This window comes from Protopterus annectens, chromosome 13.part0 (genome assembly GCF_019279795.1).
Source record: "Protopterus annectens isolate FY-2018-M chromosome 13.part0, PAN1.0, whole genome shotgun sequence".
NCBI lineage: Eukaryota > Metazoa > Chordata > Ceratodontiformes > Protopteridae > Protopterus > Protopterus annectens.
In genome coordinates, this window is record NC_056747.1 from 1,059,062,527 (window position 1) to 1,059,088,450 (window position 25,924).

Genomic DNA, 25,924 nt, shown 5'->3' on the forward strand with positions numbered 1-25,924 from the left:
TAAGATATAATTCTCAAGGTCAGGATGGGAAATTCAGTTTTCAGGTTAGGTGAGGGAGATAAGAGAGCAGTTAGAACAAGGTGAGACAGTGATAGAGTAGGGGTGTGAGAGAGGCAGTTGAAAAGTAACTAAAGGTAGCAGTAGTAGAGGTTAGAGAGTGGGGAGTTGTTTGAAGTGTGTTCACAAAGTGTCTGTCTCCAGTTATAGTTTGCAGTCTACAGGGTATCCACATATTTCCATATTTAAATGACTTAGTTCCTTTGCAGAGTCTTTTTCCAAGTGTTAGGGACCTCTCTCTTGGGCGAGAGATCTCTTAACATAAGCTGGGATTCCAAGAGCATTCAGAAGTCTTTCTTGACTTTCTCGCATAGGATTATGTTCTTGGGATGTCAACTAGACACCTCAGTTCAAAGAGCTTTTCTTCCAGAGGAAAAAATACATCTTTATTTAGATCTATTTCTAAGGTTTTCCACTTGGACTTCAGTCACTGTGATGGAATACCTCAGGATTTGGGGTCTCATGGCATCTGTAATTCTCTTGATGTTCATCGTGTTTCACTGCTGCAGTCATTACACTTGGGTTATCCTGCTGTCAGGCGGTCCCGCTGTCGGCCAGAGTTCCAATGTCTTGGTCCGGTGTCTGTTGCTGTCGCTTCTTCCCTGACGTCAGTGCGCCAGGGGTATATAAGATGCAGCCAACGCCATTTTCTCCAGTCTTTCTTAACGCGCGGTGCCCGAAGCAAAAGCAGTTCGCAAGTGCTGGTCAGCCGACTCCTGAGATTTTCAATTCGATTTTCAGAACCGAAGTCTTCAATAAAGCTAAGTACCCCGTTGGGGAAACTTTTTCTTGCCTCAGACCGATGTCAGTAAAAGTTAATAATTGTATTTCTTGTGGGAAGCAAATATCTCATAAGGATTTTCATTCTTACTGTATTCCATGCCTAGGCCTAGACCACAAAGTCACTAGTTGTCAGTTTTGTGCTAGATTTAACAAACGCATGATTAAACGTCTGTTTGATTTTGCTCACCATTACTTTGGCCGAAGGTTCAATTATACCTTGCCGTCCAAACAGCCAATGACCGGAATACACAAAAAACGCAAAGACAAGGATAAGGACAGGCATCCGAGGTCCAAAACTGACGAAGCCTCTTCTAGGCCAGTCGCCGGTTTGCCGGTTCTCAGTGAGTCGCTTTCGCAGCCCCTGACACCCGCTACCTCAGAGCCACAGGCTGCCTCCGACTCCCATGTGGAGATGTCTAGGCCTCTGGAAACTCAAGGTACTGGGCCTACGGAAACTAACCCCTCAGATGGGTCTGGAGCCGCTGAGCAGGCATCGGCTTCTGAGGGTGTTTTCAGACCTTCACAACTTACCATTAAATCTACAGCCAAGTTTTAAACTCCATTAAAGACAAAGAAGCAAGTACAGCATTCACCTGGACAGGCCACCATGTCTAAAAAACAGATGCTTAAAATGTCCGAAGACTTAATTACCCTGATCAGGGGTTCCCATCCCCCTCCAGACAAAAGGCTTAGGCAGGATACAGACTATGATTCCTCTGACCAGGTTTCCATTTCTTCTGATTCCTCTTCAGACCAGGGATACTCTTTACCCCCCTATGAGGACTCTGATGTTAAAGAATCAATTCCTTCAGCCTCTCCTCCTGAGGATTACTCTTTTGGGGAAACTTTACATACCATGAGGGAGCATTTCCATTGGGAGGGCCAGGATTACTCAGAATCCAAGAAAAGGCTCAGAGACTTTCTTTTATTGCCTCAGCATAGGCCCCTTGCTATTCCACCAGTGTTAGATATTGTGGATGATGTGTTCTCTGAATCCAGTTTAAATCCTGATTCTTTACCCCCTGCTCCAGTCAAGCCAGACAGGTATTACAGAGTCCCCGACTCTCACAAATTTCTTTATAAAAACCCTGTTGCTGACCCAAAAAACTATTTCCCAGGGTCCCAAAGGGGTAAAGACTTCCACAGCTAAAAATCCAGTTCCCTCTGACAGGGATTCTAGAGCATTAGACAGATGGGGGAAGAAAGTTTACACTTCTGCAACTTTAGCAGTAAGGGCTTTAAATTGCCAGCTTCACATGCTTAAATACCAACAATATTTAATGTCTGTTAAAACAGAAAATGCTTACAAGTTCAGAACATCCTGACTATAAGGAAATGAAGGATTTATTGCGTGCGGCTGAACAAGTGGGAAAACAATACTCTGCAATGTGGTTTTGATTCATTAGAGGCTTCTTGTAGAGCAGCAGTTACAGGATCTGTGATACGAAGGCATGCTTGGTTAAAACAAGTTTTACCTGATCATGTTAAGGCAAAATTATTGGATGCTCCTTTACAGCAGGATATTTTATTTGGTGTTAAGGCAGAAGAGGTATTAAAGAAAATGGAGGATAAGGCAAAATCTATGCAAACAGTGAAGGATTTCTTACAGGTACAGCCACCTCGATTTAGCAGGAATTGGCCCTCCAAAAATTGGTCCTTTCCAGTGTCAGACAGACCACAAAGAGGCAGATACAGACGCCCAAGAGGCAGATCTCAGCCCCAAGGCTCTTACAGACCACGACAGTGGGGTGCTTCAACCCCAAAAGGAGGGGAAGACAAGTCACAACCTTATAGGAAATGGTCCCAATGACTTCCCCCTTCAAATGCCAAGCACCTACCTTTTGGAAGCTCTCTTAGGGGGAAAACTAGCACTTTTTTCACAAAATTGGCATACAATCACCCAAGACAAATGGGTTCTGAATATTGTGTCTCAAGGTTACAGGTTCCACTTTCACACTCTACCAAGGCTAAAAGGAATGCCAGACCTGCCACCAAATCAGTGGGCAGAGGCACAAAAACAAATTACAGCCCTAATGGACAGGAGAGCTTTTCAAAAAGTGTCACAACAGGAACAAGGATTTTACTCGAGACATTTCCTGGTCCCCAGAAAGGACAAAGCCTGGAGACCCATACTGGGCCTTTCTATGCCAAACACTTACCTGGATGTTCCGAAATTCAAAATGTTGACTCTTCAGCAATTTCTTCCCATGCTGGGCAAGAAGGCTTGGCGTGTTACTTTGGACCTCAGAGGCATACCTTCATGTCCCTATCAGACAAAATTGCAGAAGATACCTCAGATTCATAGCTGGTTCAATGCATTACCAATTCTCTGCACTGCCCTTTGGCTTATCTACTGTGCCCAGGGTCTTCACAAAATGCCTGGCACCAGTAATTGCATTTTGTAGACAAAAAGGAATTCAAATATACCCATACTTGGACGACTGCCTATTCAAGCAGAGAGCAAGGACATTCTTCTAGAGCATCTAGCATTTGTAAAATGATTGCTAATTTGCCTAGGGTACACAGTAAACGAAAAGAAGTCAAAACTAGTGCCCTCACAAGAGATGATATTCCTGGATGCCAGCTTAAATACAACGGCCCAGATGGCTTATCTCACGCCAAACAAGCAAAGGCAACTGACTCAGTACTTTCAATTGATGGTAACAAAAACCCATCTCCCTGCAAGAAAAATTCTGCAGGCCTTTGGGTTCATGGCATCCTGAATACTACTAATACCATATGCCAGACTGATATGAGGAAATTACAATGGTACCTAAAAAGTGTTTGGACACAACACTGTCACGGTTTGGAAGCAGTAATTCCACTTATTCCCTGCCTACAACAGGAGTTTCGATGGTGGGCACAGGCATGTCACCTCAATAAGGGACAGCCTTTCACCCTACCCACAGCCAGGCAGACACTAACAACAGATGCTTCGGATTACGCTTGGGGAGCACACATGGCAGGAAAATGTATTCAGGGCAAGTGGGACGCAGACCAAGTGCATCTTCACATCAATCAAAAAGAGATGCTAGCTGTACAAAATGCCCTAACAGCTTTCAAGGAACTTCTGCATCCAGGACAACTATTACTAAAGACAGACAACACAACAGTTATGTGGTACATAAACAAGCATGGGGGCACTCATTCCTATCCCCTCTGCAGGTAAGCCATGACCTTGTGGAACACAGCTCTAACCTACCAACTTCATCTGCAAGCACAATTCCTGCCAGGAAAGAAAAAAATACTCTGGCAGATGACTTGAGCAGAAACATCATGGATCCTCACGAGTGGAAATTAAATCCACAAGTATTCAGCATGATAACACAAAAATGGGGGAGCCCAGACATAGATCTTTTTGCCTCCCCAATGAGTTGCCAACTAAAGAATTTCTGCACAAGGACTTAACACACACAAGCATGGAAAGTGGATGCTCTCTCTTTCAGCTGGAAAAACCTAAAAGTTTATGCCTTCCCACCACTGCCTCTCCTTTCAAAGGTACTCCTAAAAGCCAGACAAGAAAAGCCAAAAATGATCCTGATTGCTCCAGACTGAACAAAAAAAGAAAACGTGGTAGGAAAAAACAGTTTAATACAGAGCAAAGCTTTCGGGCAGAACCCTTCTTCAATACTAATACATTCAAATCTAAAAACTGAAAGCTTAAATACAGGTCTAAAATCACATGACCAGCAGCCAAGTGGAATCATGTGACAACAAAACACAAAAAAAGAACATAATACTAATATATACACATAAAATGTGAATAAAAATGTGAATAAAAATAATAATAAATATAAAATGCAAAAGCAAAAAATCAACCTATTCTGCTATTACGTAACTTCACTAGTATAGGTTTCAGACTAACCGTGCTGTTCAAACCAGGAGGTGAATCAGCAGCCAGTCTCAAAATCCACTCAAACTCCTTAACCTCAAGATAGTTATTAATGTCACCACCCCTTGCATTTGGACATACTACATCAATCACTCTAAACTTAAAAGTATGTTCATGGCCTAAGTACCTATGTGTTTATGGAACTCTCTTCCACCTAGTCTCACCGAATCAACCTCCCTAAATACTTTCAGAAATGGCCTCTCCCACCACTTCAAATCCCACTGGCTTTGCCAATGTTCTAATCCAGACTAACCCATAGCTCCCCCTCAACCTCCTCAGTGAAATTACTATCCTCCTAGGCCTCAAGCCATCTACTCTCCCCCTGAAACTAACTACTTGTAGGTTTGTTTCTTATAATAATTGTTCACTGTACATCCTAATGTAACTTTTTCTTACCTGTGTATACTAACTATATGATGCTTTGTTTTTCTCTTTATAATTGTTATTGTACATACTAATGTAACTTTTTTTTCTTCCCTGGGTATTTAGTGCATAACTACAATCGTATGTTAGCTGTCAAACATTGTTGTAACCTACTATGTACTATTGGAACTTTTTGTAACCTACTATGTACTATTGGAGCTTTTCTCCCCGGGCCTCCGCTGAAAATGGACATGTGTCCAGTCGGACTTTCCCGGTCAACAAATGTAAAAATAAAATAAATAAATAAATTTATATAATGCATTTTTATCACATCTCCTAATCTCAGAGTTGTGATCATTAATGCGTTCTTTCAACTTACGTGTGGTTTTACCCACATAAAATGAGGCACATGAAATACACGTAGCCAAATAAACAACAAACTGGGTGTTGCACGTAGCTGAGGTTTTGAAATTAAATATTTTACCATTGGTGGGATGTGTAAACGTATCACTGCCATTACCAAAAATATAAGTACAAATGACACAGTTAAAACCTTGAAATGTGCCATGCTTAACAGCAATTGGTACATAACTAGATCTATAAAAATCCTTATAGCATAGTAAACTTTTAATCGTCTTCATATTTCTGTAAGTAAAATGTGGTCTATCACCTAGTGATGCCTTCAGCAGAATAGGTTGATTTTTTTCGAACATCTACATTTATGGTAGGTACAAAACTGTACTATACCTTTGGCAAGACTTCACATGAGAAAGATACAGTGGTATCTAAAATCTCTTTGGTCCCAGCTTCAATGCCCTGAATCTTTTTAAATCCCAGTGCTGGGGGTTGTCAGAAGAGAAATCATTTTTCCCCGTTTCTCTCCCTTGCTCCAAAGCAGTCAGACACCACAAACGGTTCATACTTTGCTTGGGGAGCAGTTTCAAAAGGGTTTGAAGTGCAGGGGGTGTGGGACTCTTAAGGACAGACACAAGAACTTAAATATCAAGGGGATTATTTATTTATTTATATTCGTTTACCAAGAAATTCCAATTAGATGCAGGTCCTTTTTCAGCGGATGCCCGGGGAGAAAAGCTCCACATCATGTACATGATAAATAGAGATACAAAGCTGCAGGAATAGTAAACAACATTACAGGTTGTTGGCTTTAATACAATAGCAAGATATTGATTATCAGCAGTATATACAGTAAATGTTGCAAGTTAAGATAGTTTTTTGTCATTTATAATATTAGTATCAAAGTTGTCAGACAAGATTTTAAAGTATGTAAAGACAACTAGCTAATTCTAACTGTGGTTAGTAGTGGTGGTAGTATAGTTGGGTTAAGAATCTAGGTGGGGGTGCTAGTCTGGATTAGAACAAGGACAAAGCCAGTGCAAATTTAAGTGGAATTTGAGTGTAGTCTAGAAAAGGCTGCTGGAAGGTAGAGTAGTTATAGAGGGTGGAAGATTGTTCCAAAGTTTAGACATGGTACATGAAAATATGGCGCTTCCTGCTGAGTTTTTGGGTTTGATAACAGTGAGTTGATTTTTGTTGCTTGATCTTAGGGGCCTAGTGGAGTGATAGGGTTGGAAAATGGTTTGAAGGTAAGGGATGTTAAGGGGGTGGTTAATAGGTTTAGGAGCGAGGGTGAGTTGATTAAAGTGAAGGAGTTACGGGAGTTCTAGCCAGTTTAGTTCTTTACGGGAGATGCAATGATGGCTGCTGTAGGAGGCTGCAGTGGCAAATTTAGCAATTTTGTTGTAACAAGCATCCAGCTTGTGTAGGTCTGCCTGTCTAAGGTTGGTAAGTATGGGGGATGCATAGAATAGGGTGGAGATTAGCTGGGAATTGGCTATCGAGATTCTAGTCACCTTGGTTAGGAATTGGCGGCTTTGATATAATGCACCAAGTTTCTTGTGAACTTTTTTTATCGTGAGAGATATGTGGGTGTCAAATGTAAGTTTGTTGATTTTTGTGTGTTCTGATGGATAGATGATGGTTTTGTCTTTGGCGAGAATATTGAAGTGGGGGGTGTTTTGGGTGGCTTTGGAAGGTTCCAACAGGAGAAGTTTTGTCTTATTTGGGTTGAGTAGGAACTGAGCATTGGATAGTCAGCTTTCTACAGAAGAGAATGATTCCTGTGTGATTTGTTGTAGTTATGGTAGAGTGGGGGCAGAGCAGATGAGAGTAGAGTCATCTGCATACTGTATAAGAGATGCTTGTGTGGTGGCAGCATGTAGGTTGTTAGTGAAAAGTGAGAATAGCAGCGTGCCAGGGATATACCCTTGGGGAACTCCGAGAGTAACTGGGAGGCGAGATGATAGGTTATTGTCCCAGATTACTGATTGCTGGCGTCCGTGTAGATAGCTGTGGAACCAGTTGCAGGCTGATTGTAAGAATGAGAGGTTGGGGAGAATAGAGTAGTAGTAGCTCATGAGATGCCATGTCAAAGGCCTTTGAGAGATCTTAGAAATACAGCAGTAGAGAAAAGGCCATTGCTTTTGTGGTGAAGTATAGTCTTGGTAAAGGAGAGCAGAACGGAGGTAGTGCTGTGATATGGCCTGAAACCATGTTGGGTTTTGGAGAGGAGAATATTAGCTAGGAGGTAGTTGGAGACCTGGGTGTTGATACATTTTTCAAGTGTCTTGGAGAGAGGGGAGAGGATAGCAATGGGACGGTAATTGGAGAGGTCGGTGGAGGGGGTTGCCTTTGTGGACGGGAATGATGTGGGATATTTTCCATATCGAGGGAACATAGCCTTCTGTTATGGAATGGTTGATTAGAATTGAAATTGGTGTATCAGCTGCAATTTTCAACAGGGGCGGTTGTCAGCTGCGAGTTTGGTGGGTTTAAGTTTTGACAGTAGTCTTATGTTGGAAGTAGACAATGAGGTGAAGAAGAGAGGAGTGGGGGGTTTAGGGTTAGGAGTTGGGGGGGCTGTTGTAGGGAAGTGTTTGTTTAGAGATGTTATAGTTTCAATTAAGTGTTTGTTGAAGGTTTCAATTAAGTGTTTGTTGAAGGATTCAGCAATACTGCTGGAGGAGGGGGGAATGGATGGCTGAGGTGTATCAACCTTCCCTGGGTGGAAGATAGTGTTAATAGTGGATCAGAATTTCTTAGGGTTGCGCTTGATAGAGTTTAGGGTGGATTTAAGGGATTTGTCTAATTTTATATGCTTTTTGGCTTTATTGCGCAGTTCAAGGAATGATTGCCTGTCTGAGTTAATTTTTGTTAGTCGACCAGTGCTCCCAGGCCTTATCCCTGGATTTCATTAGGGTTCTCATGGTCTTTTGTAACCGTGGGGCACGCCTGGATCTGACGTTGGCATTTCTTACAGGAGGATGGGTGTTTAGGATGGAGAGGAAGGTACTGTTGAAGAAGTGGACAGCCTCATCTAGGTTGAGGTATTTTAGTGGTGACCAGTTAATTTTTTGCAGAGAGGAGATGGAGTTGGGGTTGAAGTTGGACTTGTTCCGTATTTGCCTGTGGATAATGGGCTTGAGACTGTGCGTGTGGTGCCGAATTAGGAAAGTGGGGGAGTGGTCACTAAGACTGTCAGGTAAGCTGCCTGCTAGGTAAGAGTGAGGGGCTTTGTTGACTAGGATCCAGTCAAGTAAGGTATGGTTGTTAGGGTTTTTGTTGATTAGGGTAGGGCATTGGATGAGTTGAGTGAACCCATGGAGATTAAGGTGAATAGTTGGGAGATTGTTATTACACAATAGCCATTTTGATGTTAGTCGCCGAGAATGATGGTTTCCTGGGGTAGAGATATAGAGTAGCCCAGGGTTTACTATTGAAATTGCGAACATCACTCGGTCGACTGTCGTATGGTCGAACGCATAAGGTCGGAAACACAGATGTCGAAGACTTTATAATCAATCGAGGAACGGTTTTAACATGGGTTGAGGTAGGTGTACAGTATTATTCCCTACTACAACCATCTTCCCTACCTCGACCCATGTTAAAACCGTTCCTCGATTGATTATAATGTCTTCGACATCTGTGTTTCCGACCTTATGCGTTCGACCATACGACAGTCGACCAAGTGATGTTCGCAATTTCAATAGTAAACTGTAGCCCAGCTCAGGAGATTTTCTAGTGGTGTAATAATTTGCCCTGGCGGGAAATAGCATCCTATGATATTGATTGTTTTGTTTGGGTTTAGTTTGAAATTGGCATAAAGGATTTCTTTATTGTTGTGGTGAGGGGAAGATGAGTTCAGGAGTTGAATATTGAGGTGGTGTTTAAATATCAATGCTACACCACATCCTTTTTTGGGAGAATCTGTCTATGCGAAGGCTGTTGTATTCAGGTGGAAGTATTTCATCACTTTTGATGTGAGGTTTGAGCCAGGTTTCAGTTAGGAAGACAATATCTGGAGAATATATGCTTATGCTGGCATGTAGTTCTTGGATTTTATTGTATATGCTTGTGATGTGTAGGGACATTAAAAGTAGGTCTGTTGTTTTCTTGTTGGCTAGGAGTTGAGTTGTGGGGGGGGGGGGTTGCTTGGACTAGGGTTTGTGGTTGGTTTGGATTTGGGAGGACCAGGGTTTGGATGGATGTCTCCAGCGAGGGCTAGTTTATAGAGGGTGTTTAGGATATGTTTTATATACATAGTAAATTGCTTATGGTATCTTAGGGCTATTTTATTTTTGAGTGTGTTAGGTGTTTGGTAATTGAGTGTGTGTATTGGGAGGATGTTTTTGGTGGCAGGGGTTGTGTAGTTATAGTGTAAATGTTTGAGGGAGGGTGTTGAGATAGTACAGTGGAAGTTGTTGGGGCATGTGACTATGTAGCCTTGGTAGGATGTAATGTGAGCTAGAACTACGCAGGTTAGGATTGTTATTATATTAGGTAGTAGCATGATTGTGTTAGATGTAGGGGGAGGGGTGACTAGTGGTGTAGCCTAATTGGTGGTAATTAGGGGTGCGGTTAAGGCTAAGAATAAATGTAGATGTAGTGGGGGGTGGGTGAGAATAGGGGGCAGGGGCGAGCAGAGTGAGGGTAGCGAATGGAGCGGGCTAGAACCCCCCCAGGCTAAAGATTGCAGGGTAAGTGTCTAAATAACCAAATTGTTAGGCGTTATTAGAATCTAGTAGGGAAAAACAATTTATAGACCTGATTTCAGCCGTCTCCTTTCTGGGTAGATACCTAGTTTGAAGCAGACAAAAAGTGGCAGTTTAAGTACCTTTTTGCCTCTCATTTGACAAGTGTGCAATTCCAGTGTATCTACTGGGTTATTTTTTTTTCTCCTAGAGCTGTATCTTGGTTTACTGATAACTAAAAAGAAAAAGTTAACTGGGGAATGTATTTACAACTGATGGGGGTGGGGGAGCAGCTGCTGTCCCTAGTCATGGGTAGAGCCAGTTATTTCTGCTTTAGACCAGGTACTTTCTACAGTAGCAGACTAAGAGGGAAATGTAGCTGTACACCTGCAGTAACTTATTTTCTTTTTAAAGCCCTTGAGTCCTTGTGGCTGGTTTCTTCACTGCAGATGTGGTCAGTGGCCAAGGATTCAGCAAGTGGGGGACTGAGAGAGAACCCGTTCACAGGGACCGTGGTCATTAAATGAAAAGATGGAGACAAAAAGAATTATTACGTTAAGGTCTCTGAAAAGGAAATGAGATAGAAGTGCTGTAAAAAGTAAATGAAATAATAAATTATCACCCAGGCAGGAAGGGTGTTGGGTTTAGGAGTAGCAGCATGTTACACTATTTACACAGGTACAAAACGTTTAGTAAAAAAGGCTCAGGCAACTGTTCTGCATTCGCATATGAAGCCCTTGACACAAAAAACACCTTACTTGATGTTATGTACCAGATAATTTAGGTATCCCATGAAATTAGAGAGACAGTTCTATCACAGATATAGCAGCAGTAAACTATCACAGCAATTGTATATAACAGTACTTAAATATCGCAACACAGACATTTACATATCTACATTGCTATAAAATTTCTCATGGTACAGTAGTTAAAACAACTAAGAATCACTCTGACTTGGCAGCAAAACAGGACTTTTAGCCGTAATATGGTGTTCTGTATTTAACTTATGTTTTCCTTCAAACTGAATCACAGAACACTCAGACTGCTTAGCTTCTATTTTAACTAAAAAGTATGTACTAAACAAAAGTGATGAGGAGTAGCAACCCAGTTTGATACTATGGCATCTGTAAGTGCTAGCGGCATGAAGCACACTAAGCACCAGATCAGACAGGAAAATGATATATTGTAACACTTTGTGTACAACTTGTATAAATAGGAAACCAGTTCTGCAACAGTAGCAATGCTGACAGTAACAAAGCAATAGAACAATTGCGTTTGTAGAGACCTTATCTGCAATATAAAAATGCTTGCCCTAATCAGGTCACTCAGCTCTCTGAACCATCTTTGGTCCCTGATACCTCAAGTGGTTACAGACAGTACCACAGTGAATTGGTACATCAACAAGCAAGGGGGACCCAAGTTGTACCCCCTTTTGCAAACTTGCTTTGTTAGCTTGGGGATAAAGCTTCACAACACAATCTCCCTCTACAGGCATCCTACATTCTGTCAGACCCGTTTGCCTCCTCTCTGAACAATTGACAGGCAAGATTTGTTCCATGACTCCATGCAAAAGGCCCGGAAGACCAATGCCTTTTCTTTTCCTTGGACAAGAATGTTCCTGTATTCTTTCCACTATTATCCAGGGTATTTCTGAAGATTCAAAAGGAATCCCTGAAGATCATTCTGGAGACTCCCTTCTGGCTCAGGCAGCCATGACTTTCCCTTCTTTTGGAAATGGCTAGGGGCAATTACTGCAAGGTTCTTTACAGACTGGATCTGCTCACAATAAAATAGGGATATATGATTACACCCCAACATCAGTCATCTTCAATTGACTGCCTGGAAAGTGTTATCTTAATTCCTTTTGGGCACCTGTTTAGTGAGGACGTGCAGCAGGTACTAATGGATTCTAGCAAAGCCTGCTAGTAGAAACGGTTTTCTAGTTGTTGCCAACCACATAACCAGCACCCATTCAAGACTAGTTGTTCACTAGTTTTGCAATATTTGTGTAATTTACTAAACAATGTATTTTCTTATTCTTATATCAAGGTTCATTTATTGGCCAATTCAGCATGTCTGCCCATGGGTCCTCCTCTTTCAGTTCAGTCTCATTTCAAAATGTTCTTGAAAGAGGTTTTGCAAAAGCAGATGGGCTCTCCATTTGATCTTAATTTTGAGTTAGAGAAGCTAGTAACATCACCCACACTGAACCCGAGGCCATTGCCAACCTTTTGGCTGACAGGTTCGGCTCAAATCAGAACCCCCCCCCCCAGTGCTTTAAAGCGAATATCACATGCCACGATCCCCTCCAGCCATTACTAGGGAGCAGATCATCAATGCACTTTCTAAGGCCAAAAATACTGCATTGATGGGCTGATAACATCTGGGATGTTTAATAAAAAGTATGAAACATGACCTCTACCTGGCCAATACTTTTGATACAATACCCCACTCGTGTTAAAGACAAGCTCACTAATTTAGGTGTAGACCCTTTTTATCATCCACTGGATACCTCACTGGCTCATTAATAGGACCCAGAAAGTCAAAATAGGCAAGGCCACCTCCACCAAGAAGCCAGTTACTAGAGGGGTGCCCCAGAGCTCCTTACAGGGCCTGCTGTTTTCTGGCATCTGTTTCTCTGAAATGGAAGCAAATGTTGAAGGTTTATGGCTGACTATGTTTGCAGATGATTGCAAGCTGGGGGTTATTATAGACTCCCCCCTGCAGACACTAGCATTCTTCAAGAAGGTCTGTCTCTGACTAACCAATGGTGCCAAAGCCATGATGTTTAACTCAATGCCAAGAAATACATAATTGTACCCTTTGGGAAGTCAACCATCTGGGCTAATTACCATGTTGATAATACACCCCTAAGAGTTGACCCAGTGGTTAGGGATTTAGGTTTGCACATAGACAGTGGCCTTACCTTTGACCGGCACGTGACCACAGTGGTGAGGAAATTATTTTATGTTGCACAGAGTATTAGTTAAGGGCATGGCATTTAGGTCCAAAGAGGTTATTATCCCACTGTACTCTGCCCTTATAAAACCAGTCATAGAGTATGTTGCTTTCTTTAGTATGTACCTGACCAGGCATATGCGGCAACTAGAGTGACCTCAGAGGTTGCTTACAAAAATGTATTATTTATTTATTGCATTTGTTTACCGGGATGGTCCACTGAGCCTAGATATGCCCATTTTCAGTGGAGGCTCTTGGAGAAAAGCTCCACATAAATTAACAAAACATTCATGAACATTATGAAATAACACACAAAACAGAGTATGTATAATTACAATGCATGGAAGTAACATGAACAAAACAGTTCATATTATTTACAAACATAATACACATCTACTTGGTGTTAACAGTATTAATGGAGTTTGTACCAATAGAATGTAAGTTTTGTGATTATTAACTGTTGGAGTTTTGTAGGCATGAGCCGCTGAAATTTAGCAAGACAGAGTGAGTGCTCATGCAGTTATTTATGGTAGGTGAGAGATGGAAAAGTTATACAGGTGTAGAGATGGAGTACAGTATGGGGTTATAGTTGTAGGAGTCAGGTTTGGAGAGTATTACATTGGCACATGTGCATAGCCAGAGGGAGGAGAGGTGTTGTCTGAGGGGCTTCTTAGAGGGCAGGATTACTGATGGATCTGATTGATGGTGAGAGGGTATTCCATAGTTTTGAGACGGTAAAAGAGTAGACCATCTGAGACACTTGCTTTTTTCTACTTTGAGCAGCAATTTGTTTTCTGATCTAAGAGGTCTGTTTGGGTGATACATAGTCAATAAGGAAGAAAGAGAAGGGCAAATTGATGGTTTATGTATACATTTATATGTAGTAGTTAATTTTAGATAAGTGAGATAGTGCAGAAGTTTGAGCCAGTTTAGCTGATGTAGTGATGAACAGTGGTGGGCTGAACATTTTTCATTTGTTACAAATTTAGCAACCTTATTGTAGCATGAGTCAAGTTTGGTTTTCAGAGGGGAGTGGATATTGGTAAGGATAGGGGCACCATATATTAGAGATGGTAGCCGAAAGGGTGTGGCGAGAGCTTTCTTTTCAGCGAAGCTAAGGAAATAGTTGTCTTTAGAGAATACCCAATTTTTGATGTTGCTGTGGATATAGAAAAAGAATACAAGGCGTAACAAACTTGCCTTATGCAGACTACCTTAAAGCTCTTTCCCTGTACTCAGTCTCCTATAGATTGCTGAGAGGTGATCTATGCTTAGCTTACAAGGCACCAGCAAACCCCACACTTATGAATCTCATAAATCTCCTGCAAATTTGTAAATCAAAGAGTGCCAGAAATACAAGGTCTAGGGACCTGAGTTTTGTCTGTGACTTTAAACAGAATATACTGGAGAGACAGGTATGTCCCAGAGACTGCCCTTTCTGTGGAACAGGCTTTCCCCATCCATGTGAAGCTGAGTTCTTCTATTACCCAGTTTAAGCACAACCTAGACCCATGGATGGGGAATAGGAAATTTGCACCAGGCCTTGCACCCATATCCATTATGGACAGAGGTAACTTATAAATGCCTTGCTCTGTATCCTGTTCAGAAACAGGACATCATTAGTCTTTTGGGAAAAACTTGGCTAGGCTTAGAAAGTACCCCCCCCCCCAATTTATTTATTTGTTCCTAGCATTGTTATTTGAGGGCTCGAGACACCCTTTCTCTGCTGTCAGGAAGGGCTTTGAGCACAAACTTGTCTTAGATTCATTTAAGTTCGAGTTGCTTGACAGTTTGGTACATGAAAGGTGCCCTGAAACTTTGGAAGCTTGCCGGCTGTTATATCGCTGGCAGGATATAACTATAGCTAAGGCTACTGAACATTTATTGTTATGGTATGTTCAACTTAAATTGCTGCACTTTATTGATTTAGATCAAGACACCCTTGTCTTTAGTTTCTGCATGTGCAGCTGCAGTCTAAATGTGTGGAAGTCACTGAAGCCTTTCATTGCCACAGTACACTCTCTGGCTTTAAATCATATCTTGGTAACTGCACAGATGTCTGCATTTTTGAGAGAGTTCAGCTTCTTGTTTAGAGTCCTGGCATCACGCAGTAACACCTTTAGAGTTCCTTGGGTAGATTTTGCTATGTTGGATGTTTTGTCAGTTTGGCATTACCTAAAAAAGGCACTGTGGGGGAAGATGGTGTTTTAGCCAATATTAAAAAGCCTAGAGGGGACAGGTATAGACCATTATCGGCAAAGTGACATGGTTTGTTAACCATGTCCTCACACACTGACAAATAATATGTACCCATAGAGTGTCACCAGAAACTAAGCCATTATTAAAGTCAGTCACCTTCTGTGCATATTGTAACATCATCCTTCAAGAAGCTGGAATGCTGCTCAGTGCTAGGTACCTACCCGACTTGACACACAGTCATAGTAATGTCTTTCTTCATGTAGTCAAGAGAGATGCGTCTCAGGTTATTTACACATGAGTTGTGACTGAATCACATTGGTACCTCTGGTGCAATGACTTGAATGCATTGGTGGATCCTGGCCCTTAATAGGCAACTGATAATTATTTATTCCTTGTTTAACCTGGTGAGTGGGGCATCAGTATGTCATACAACAGGAGTTGCTGTGTATAGAGTCGATCTATAAACAGCTTTCAACGTGAAATCAAAAATTCCAAAAATGTTTCACAGAAAGAACTTTTGGTAAAACTCTTGAGTAACAGCAAGCCCACCTGAACTCCCCACCACACATTTAAAAATATGTACTTTGAGGTTGCACAACAGTGGAGAAAAGAGAATTCTTCACTTTTGGTGAAAACGCTTTTGGCAAAACAGTTTTGAAAGACTATGCCAAAGCTGTTTTAGTACAGAAGAGGTATGACATTACTCTTATTTATTTTAGACCTTGCTTTTGCTATCTAGATGTAACAGTTTCACTACAGAATACCATTAACGTGATACAAAAATGTTTGTGCACATCTGGTCTGTAACTGAAGTCAGAATAAAATAGTCATGTTTATATAGTTCTAACAGTCTAAGCCTGGAAAGCATTTCTTCATTTCAAATCAAATCATTAAGTAAAACCAAAGTAGAAGTGGTTGGAAATGCTGCATTGGTACTTGGCCTTGTTATAGACAAACAAAAATTTGACCTCCATATCAAGTGTCCTATTAATTGCACTAACAATAGCAACAACAACAGCAAAAATGGGGGTGCTTATTACAGACAAAATTTTCAGGCCCTGCCTTGCTTAACTCTAATGTTCTATTCCCTTCCCTTGTCTGCACTTCTGATCTTACATACCTCCATATCCTTTTTCAGCAAACTATAATAGTCTTATCATTTGGGGTGGGTTTGGCATGATGTTTAAGGGTGTCAACTCAAAGAACACAGTACAAGGTTTGAATCTGATCTATGGTTAATGACTAGGCTTAAAATGGTTCTTCAGGGCATCAGCCTAGTATTCATCTGTGAAACTGTACAGTGGGCATTTTGTTTGCTTAGGAAACTGAAAAAATGTACTACCCGGCCTTTATTTTTGCTAACGGGATAAATAATTTCCTTGTTTCAACAGCATTTGTTTTTCTGTTTTCGCCTGTACTCACTTTCACTTGTTTTTAAGTATTATTTAGCCAACACTAATATTCTTTTATTGTTTGTAACTTGGAGCTTTTCTCCCTAGGCCATCACTGTAAATGGTTTCTTTCTGTATCAAACTTACAAGCTAACAAATATAAATAAGTAAAAAAAAAACAGTAGTAAGTGCAAATTTTGACAGCTCATATCTTAAACAGAAATATATAAGTAACAGAGCATGCACTGTTAGTTCATTATTGCTGCTTTTTTCAGTTGGATAACAAAATTAGTTCGGGAGGAGAATTTAGAGAATATTCAAGGTTGTATTTTCTGAATTCATATTTTTTGTGGATTCTGTTCAGCAGTGTTGGTGTCTCTCTGAGATTGTTTTTTTTTTTTTTTATTCTTTTGTATTGTATGAATCTGCAGATGCAGTAGAAAAGTATGCAATTTTTGAAAATCCACTGGCTGAAACTGTACTTTAACATCAATTCAACATCAGTGTCAAAATATTTAATGTCAACACAGCTTTTTTAATAAGATGTGGAGTTATCTTTCATCATATGTTCTAGGAATTACTACTTAGTTTATGTATAGAGGTGGCTGTAAATAATACAAACATTTTCAAGTTTGGTGTGGATCATCTTTCTCTATGTATATATATATATATATATATATATATATATATATGTGTGTGTGTGTGTGTGTGTGTGTGTATGTATATATATATATATATATATATATATCTATAGGTGTGAGTGTGTGGTGTGGAAGAACTGTCATGGGAGGGCTAGCCACCTAGCGGTGTAAACCTTGGCTGTAGATAATTGCCACCATTGAAGTGACACTCCAACCCCATGGGTAAAAATGGGTTGTGGATATGTGTGTGTGTGTGTGTGTGTGTGTGTGTATATGTATGTATATAGATATATATATATATATATATATATATATATATATATATATATAATATACACACACATATATATGTGTATATATATATATATATATATATATATATATATATATATATATATATATATATATATCCCTGCTAGCAGTGTTTAGGTAAGTGTTTTTTTGTTTTTTACTTTTGTATTTCATATATTTGACAATTCAAATGTCGATCATATGGTCTCAACCATATGAAATTCGGCATTTTAAAGTGTCGAACATATGAAGGAAATCCATATATATATATATATATATATATATATATATATATATATATATGTATGGCACACAACTGTAGGTTATTTTGTCTATCTGTATATACATGTGTATATGTGTATATGTGTGTGTATGTGTGTGTGTATATATATATATATATATATATATATATATATATATATAATACATACACATACACACATGCACAGATATATAGTGAGACAGAGAGAGAAATTTTCCCTTCACCAGTTGATAGTCTTCATTTAGAAATGTTTTGAATAGTTAAGTAGATGCCATAACTTTACTGTGTTAGACCTTTCATTTTAGGACATCAGTTTTTTTTTTTAATTATCAGTCAAATCAGTCACATTCTGAAGTACTACAACAGAAAAATATATGAAGTTTACCTATTCATTTTTATGCACCTGTTGAGCTAATTTGTAGCCCCTGATTGGAGTCCTGCCAGATCCATTGTTTGAGTCATTGTGATATATTAGTCATTCCTGTTATTCAGCTAATTTGTAATTTGTTAGTATTTTCTGCATGAAGGGCCAAATCTGGAGTTCTAATTTGTCTGATAATGGATAGTCTTTCCCTGCAGAGCTTTTTGGTGCTGCTTGAAGTATTGCTGACTTAATGTTCTAGGGTACGTAGACCTGTCCATTTAGGCTGCAAGAAAAGAAGCTTAACAACTTCAAACCATGCTGAAGAATGTCAGAAGATCCATCCCTGTCCTGGGTGTTGTCTTTCAATGTAAAGCATTTTATTATTTCTCTCTCAGTGAAATGGTTCCGATTTTACTTATTAAAACAACTTATGTGTGTTCAGTAAAGCTTGGTGCTGAATGTTTGGCTTGGAATGACTGATCAGTGAAGGTCAAAGCAAAAATTGAAAATGTCTTGAAATGGTAAGTATTTTCTTAAAATCATTTGTTGGTCATGCTTAGGTTGGTGACATAAGCAGAAGATGAAGTTTGTCATATGGCTGTTAACTTTCTAGCTCCTGCCTCTTTTGGAAATTTGTTTAGTAGAACTTTGTGAGTTTTCCATTTTGTATTAAAAGGATTTGTCAGTGAATCGGCTTTTCCAAAATATTAGCATTTAGTTCTTATCAGCTTAACTGAAAGTATATCTTTCCATATCTGAAAAGTTAAGGATAAGGAAACAATGGAAAAAGGCTGATTACTAGCATTTGAACTGTGTTCCTGGAATGGCTTTGCATTGCCTTTACAAGCCTAACAGTACATGACAGAAATCCCATTGGTTCCTGGTGATTAGCAATGGTCGTGTATTTGTTGTGTGGATGTTGAGATGACTGTACAGTTTAGTAACCATAGTCTACATGCACCATGGACTGGAAAATGCCTCTGATGTCTGCATGCATCTTGATGCACACCATTAAGCTGACATATTGTGTGGTGCACATTAGGTAGTCTGGCGTGCTTCGCACACATTAGTGTATTCCTTGTTCTGAAAGAGACGTCATTTCATTGTGTACCACCAAATTCTGGAAGTGGATGGAGACTGATTTGATGTGTACTCTGCTTCTATTAAACCATGAGGTGGCTAGATTCATAGGTGTATACTAGACTAATGACCACTGGGGTCTTTTTAAGCCTAGCCATGCATCCTAAATCTCTGACAAGTTGTGGTATCCTTGGTAGTGTAAGCAGGGGCTTGGGAGATGAAACATTTACAAGCAGGGGCCTGTGTCCATTAGAGACACAGGTGCTAAACCAGGAGTGAATTTCTGGTTCCTCATCCAGTTGTTCAAATTGCAGTTCATTTGGATTAGGGAGTAACTGTGCTGTACATGGATGAGGAACCTGTTCTAGACAAAGGAGTATGGTGCTAAGTATTGTTGTTGCTGTGGTGGTACATTTGGTATGTTTAAGGGTCATGGCTCCAGAGAACTACTTGCTTCCCCTCCATCCGGCCTGCATGGATTAGTTGGTCTGCGTAGCTAAGGGACTTGAACGACATCTTTGACAGCTGTTAAGAAGCTTTGCAGAATAGGCTGTCCATTGCTGGAGAAATCAGGGCCATCTTGTGCTCTTTCTGCCCATAAATAAATTATTAGAAAGACTGGAATGGTCCTAGGTATCTACTGTCATGGTGAGTTCATCATACAGCTGTACTTTGTTCATTAGAACTTCCAAGCTCCTTATAGACCATGTGTCATGAGCTTGTATGTCAATTTTTGTAAGTCCATGAAGTTAGGATTGTCTCTGCAGTATTTTGGCATTAATGAAGCCACAGCTTTTTTGTGTTTGAGGGAGCAGATAGCCAGACCTGTGCATTGTGTGAGCCCTTTAGGTTTCGGAGGTAATTGGTGGTAGGTTCTATCCAAAAAGAAACTGACTTTACAATTAAAAACATTTTAGTTTTAATATGATTTTTACTACTGTAAGTTAATTAAGTGTGAAACCCTGCTGTGGAATTCAGCTTTTCTTTTAGGTAAGTTGAAGTGTTCTTGGTTGCCGTGAGTGAGCCTTTAGCTGAGTGGGAAGGTGCAATCTTCTCGTTGGCATTGAATTGCTAGCACTCTGCAAGGTTAAACTATTTCAGCAATAGCTTTACAATACCGTCATTGCAGGCAGTGCAACCTAGTTCATCTCTCAGATTGTTTCCTCTTGTGGGCAGGCAGACTGACCATGGTCATGTAAAGTATGCAGATAGAGAATCTGTGGAAGTAGTATAATCACAAATTACACCAGGGAAGAGAACAATCTCAGTAAAATGGGAAGTGTGTGCATTGTAAGGTAGATGATCCACTTTGCTGCTTTTTTTTTTTTTTAAGTCAGTTTTTGAGATGTAGGTTAGACTTTCCAAATTTATAGTAGGGTTGTATGGTTAGAGCTGGAGGTATAGGGTTAGGGAACATTTTTGTAGATTTTTGGTTTGGGTTGGAGTTTTAAGCTCAAAGTTAGGCTCTAGGGTTAGAATTAGCATTGAAGTCGAAGTTTTATGGGTGGGGGGGGTTAGAATTAAGGTAAACATTTTAGAGGGGGGGTTTTTGTGTGTTATATATGAGCACTGTTTTTGATTTATTTTTAAATAAGATTTATTTGGTTTAAAACAACTAATTGGTTTTACAACAAACTTATGGTTGTTTTTATCTTTGAAATAATATTTTTTATTTTTTTACGCTTATACTTCTGTTAGGAGACTGGTTTTTGCTTTTTAGTATCTCATTGTCAATACTTTTTGTAATTATTCTATTTAACAATTATGACATCTATTGGTTGATCAATTTATTGTGTTTAAAGTCTATGTGTATAAGTAAGGGGGTTTACTTGTTTTAATTGTCTGATGAAGTTTGGTCACAGGTACCAAACGAAAGCGCTTACTTTGTGGTAAATAAAAGTTGGGTCATGCAGCTGGTGTTCCTAGCCTTGTCTGTTGGATTTGTGTTTGCTGGTCATATTTTTATTCCTGATTTTAAGGTTAAGGAGAGGGTGGTGTGGTTATGGAGGGGGGTTATAGTTGGGGTTATGGAAGAAGTTTGAGGATTAGGGTTAGAGAGTGAGTTTTATGGTTAGCAGCTTTAAATAGTGACTGTTACTTTCACTAAATGGGTATGACTCACATGCTCATTCTAAGAGGTTAAGTACAAATGAGCATGCTGCAAGTTTCTGTCGCCGGCTAACCTGATAAACGTAAAGCTAGTTTATGAATGAATTAATTTTCATTTAGTAGTTTGCATTCTGACTGAAAAGGCAAGTGCAGTATAGTGTTAGAAGGATAAGACCAAGAAAGACTAGGTCTTTGATTAAAACATAGTCTTTAACTAAATGAACAAGTACATGTGATTTTATTGAAATGGGGGTTACAGATTTATGTATACTGTACAGGTGTAAAATTCACGTGTGTGTGTGTGTACTTAATTGAAATCACTGTTGGCTATCTGTAAGAAGTTGTTCATGCATCTTAAAATCTGCCCTGTAAATGAGAATGTTCCTTATCTCATTTTTAGTGAGGGCTGTGTGCTGCTAGATCAGCTGAACATTTCCTGGTGTGATCAGGTGACCAAAGATGGCATCCAGGCCTTAGTGAGGGGCTGTGGTGGAATGAAGGCTCTGTTCCTGAAAGGATGTATACAGGTAAAGTAAGAACGCGTAGGGATTGTTACAACAGTTTGATTATTGTCAGATGTGTATAAATGAGTGCGATACTAGTGAAAAATGTCTACAGAAATTATCAGTCACTGTGTTGTAACAATAAGTATTTATGTCCATCATTCTAATAACACTGTAATGACATCTGGACAGATGTATGATGTTTGGTTTAACAGTGCTATGGCATCAACAGAAATGCATATTATCTGAAACAACAGTATTATAAGAGCGCGGATAGTGGGATTCATAGTAATTCCATGAACACAATTATAATAAACTGGAAAATAAAAGCAGTCAAAAACGTGCAGCACTGACTTTAACAATTTAAAATAAAGCGTTTTTGCAGGTAGTGAGCTGTTTTGCACCTCCACATTAGGCCTGTGTGAGTATGCTAACTCTAAGATTGCACAGCCTTATAGGTAAGGGGAAACTCCCATAACTCCACAGCTCTGCGATCTCACTTTTAACACTAGGTGCTCTTGGATTAAAACAAGCATCATTTAAATCTGACTGATGCTGATATGATGATACCTGGTGTGATCAAATCATTATGCTCTTGGAGAGTAATGCTTTTGAATTCAGCATATTAGTGGCACTGTAGTGTTAACTGCGGTGGTGGTGCTGCGGTAGCTCTGTCGCCTCACAGTAAGACGTTCCGTTAGATTCTCAGCTGAAGCGTCTTCTGTCTGGAGACATGCGTGAATGGGTGTACCTTTGTTGAAGGTTGTGTCAGGGCTGGCAACTCTGCACGTAAAAATCTACTGCCATTCATTAGCGGACCGGAGTTCTGCTGTGGCAACCCCTAACCGGAAAAAGCTGAAAGACACAACAAGTGGCACTGTAGTCTTAGCAAGAATGCATATACATCTTTGTATTGTCACTCTAAGGGCCCCAGAAGGGAGAAGTAAAAATTGATTCATTAACATTGTAAGAATGCAAGCAGACACTTGGGAGTTTGTGTAATGCTGCTGGAAGTAATGAGTGTGGTTGTTTGTGAAAGTATTTAAGGATGGTGGTAGGAGTACACACAAAACAGTAAAATGGCATTGAGAGTATCGCAGCAAATATTCTTGGGAGCGTTACTGACATTTTATTATTTATAGCAAAGACACATGGGAATCATTGTACTAGGACATGATACCAGAGTCTATATATATATCTCCATTTGTGTTGGAGAGGGAATATTCTGGATCATCTACTTGTAGTAAATAAAGATATTGGGTTGGTTCTTTCACATGAAGGTGTTATATCAACCAAAAGTCAGTGCGGTATTGGCAGTTTGTCCCTTCTACTTGGCAGGTATAATGGGCTGTAGGATTGTATTAATAGTCGTCTTGTTTTAAGCACTTTAAAGCAAATATGGTCATCTGATCCTATCAGGTCCTTTTCAGTCTTAACCCAAGAGAGAATGGGTATTATTCTGGAATAATTAATATTTCGGTATTTCATATGCAAGCAGTGTACATTTTTGCATTATAAGCATCAACAATTCAACTGACTAAAAATTTACAGCTATTATGAAACCCCATGTTAGTAACATCTAGTAGAAACTGATGACATTCTGGATGTTGTCAACAGACATCCAAAGCATTCACGTGTCTATCCCATTGTGAAACTTCATTGCCAGAATACTATTGCCTTTTTATTTGGAGTATGCTGTAACTTGAGTTGGAAATATTGTATTCCACCCAGTGCCTGTCGAAGTAAATCAGAAACACTTGGGCTCAAATCTCACAAATTTTCTGTCTGTTTCCTCTTAAGTTAATTTAAAAGAATAGAATAATTTGCAAGTTGTGAATGTCTGCACATTAAGGTCTTGAATAGTGTATATTTTTCTCCTCCTCTTTGAGATTTCATCAGCATGCCTTTTATGTTGGTGTGATGCATGCCAGTCATGTGCTGTTCAATGCCTTTAGTTTTGTGGCAGACTTTTCCAGAAGACAGCTGTAAGATGGTGGTATTGGTTTGAATATAGTCCCTCCCCACAGTGTTCAGAATGTTACTGAAGTAATTGCTTTTTCCCTTGTAGTCTGTCCATTCAATTTGCAGTCTTTCAACCAAACTTGGGTACCTGGCATTTTGAGTGTTGACTGCCTGTCTGCCTTGATCAGTAATGGCAAACCTCTTGGGCTCAGCGTGTCAAAAATTCGGAAAATACCTATCTTGACTGTGCTGGCATGTCACCCCCCCCCCGAACAAAAGGGAAACAATTCTTTACGTATACATTTATTTTAAAAAATGCAGTTTAATCGTGTGCTGCTATGTATTGTAAAACACAAAAAAATCAGTGACTTACAATAGAGAAAATTATAGCACTGATAATTGGACTTAAAATAGTGCACCAAAAATTACCCTACTTTTAATAGTAATTTTGAATTGAACTGAAAAAATATGGAACACATTGCATTTGATTTGATTAACATCAATTAATGACTTTTTTGTTGCCGAGTTTTAATAAACAAGTGCAGGGTCATACATTTCTTGTATTTTTGTTCATTCAGTTACTTTGGTAACTTGCGTGTTGGTGAACGCTAGTGTGTTACCCAAAACGTTCTGGTGTGTCACCTTTGACACGTGTATCATAGGTTCACCATCACTGGCCTAGATAGATATCCAGTTCTAGGTATAACAGCACATTGTTCTTTTCTGCTGTTGAAATAGACTTTAGACTGTTAAATTTTTATACCTTTTGTGTTATGAGGAAAAGGCATTGACTTTTATTTGCTTAATGTTTTCAGCCATTGTGTGGATATTCTTTTTTTCTCGTAACTCTTTTTTCATTGCTTCTAAACTTGTGTGCATTTTATATTTTGATAGCTGGATGATGATGCACTGCGGTACATTGGTGCTCACTCACCAGAACTGATGACAATCAATCTGCAAACCTGCACAGTAAGTCTTTCTTCTCTGTTGTACTGTTCTTTTATAACATTTGCTTACGGGTAATAGGTACATACCCACCAGCTCTCCTGGGTGAATCTTGACACACTGCTGTAACATGGTGTGCCATTGATAAAGTGGAGGTTAGTTAATTCCATGATGTGAAGTTGTTAAATCTCGCTGATGTGTTCGGAACCGATCCTCGGCTCCGACACGGCCGATAGCAAAGCTCAAGGTTTGACAGTAGCGCGAGACCAAGCCCCTTATCCCGCAATGCACTGCTGGAATTACCTCAGATCTAGTTTGCCATGGCAAGGGAGATCTCAGTGATCCAGCAAGCTGGGACCATTTGTGGAAAAAAATAGCAAGTTTTTGATAACAATCTTATTTTTTCTCTTAGATATTTTCATATAGACAGTTTGAGTGTTATTGTTAAAATTTTAATAATAGAATCAGTAGTTTCTGATAGTTAGTGCCCTGTTGGCTTAGTTGTTTTGTGTGGGCCTTTTAGCCCTATTTAGAGTTAATAATCTCTATTTTCTTCTAGTCAGATTTTTTTCTCAGTGTTCCTGTTTAGCCCTGTATTTGTAAATTTATAGTTTAATTCTGTCATAGATAGTGCCCGGTTTGGGCTTAGTTGCTTTCCTTAGTTAGTGTGGGTCTTTACAAGGAAAGGAAGGACTTCACTCTATTAGTTTCAGTATACTGGATTTTGTATTCTACTATTTACTATGTCAGATGACAAGGAAAAGTCCCATCCTAAATCGGGATTCAAGAAATGCCCAGATTGTGGGCAGAAAATGTCCATCACTGACGGACACATTCAATGTGTTTACTGTCTGGGGGCTAAACACCTCCAAGACACTTGCAGCATTTGCCATTCCTTTTCTTCAAGAGTCCTCTTGGAGAGAAGGAGGAAGCTAATTGACAGGGGATTACTGCAGCATTCCTTTTCTGAGGTGTTGAGTAGCCAGGAAGGTGCTAGCATGTCTTCCAAATCCTTCAAATCTTCAAAGTCTTCGGATCCCAAAATTGCAGAAAAGGCAAGAACTTCAGAGGGAGGA

General features: G+C 39.7%; 1 protein-coding gene across 1 annotated transcript in view; it reads left to right on the plus strand.

Annotated features, from left to right (window-relative positions):
• The window catches only part of FBXL20 (F-box and leucine rich repeat protein 20), a 2,487,640-nt gene that overhangs the window by 2,130,254 nt on the left and 331,462 nt on the right, over positions 1 to 25,924 (plus strand). Inside the window, exons 9-10 of the mRNA XM_044055052.1 lie at positions 21,839 to 21,965; positions 24,798 to 24,872. Coding sequence (XP_043910987.1) covers positions 21,839 to 21,965; positions 24,798 to 24,872 — 202 coding nt within the window. The remainder of the gene's footprint in view (positions 1 to 21,838; positions 21,966 to 24,797; positions 24,873 to 25,924) is intronic.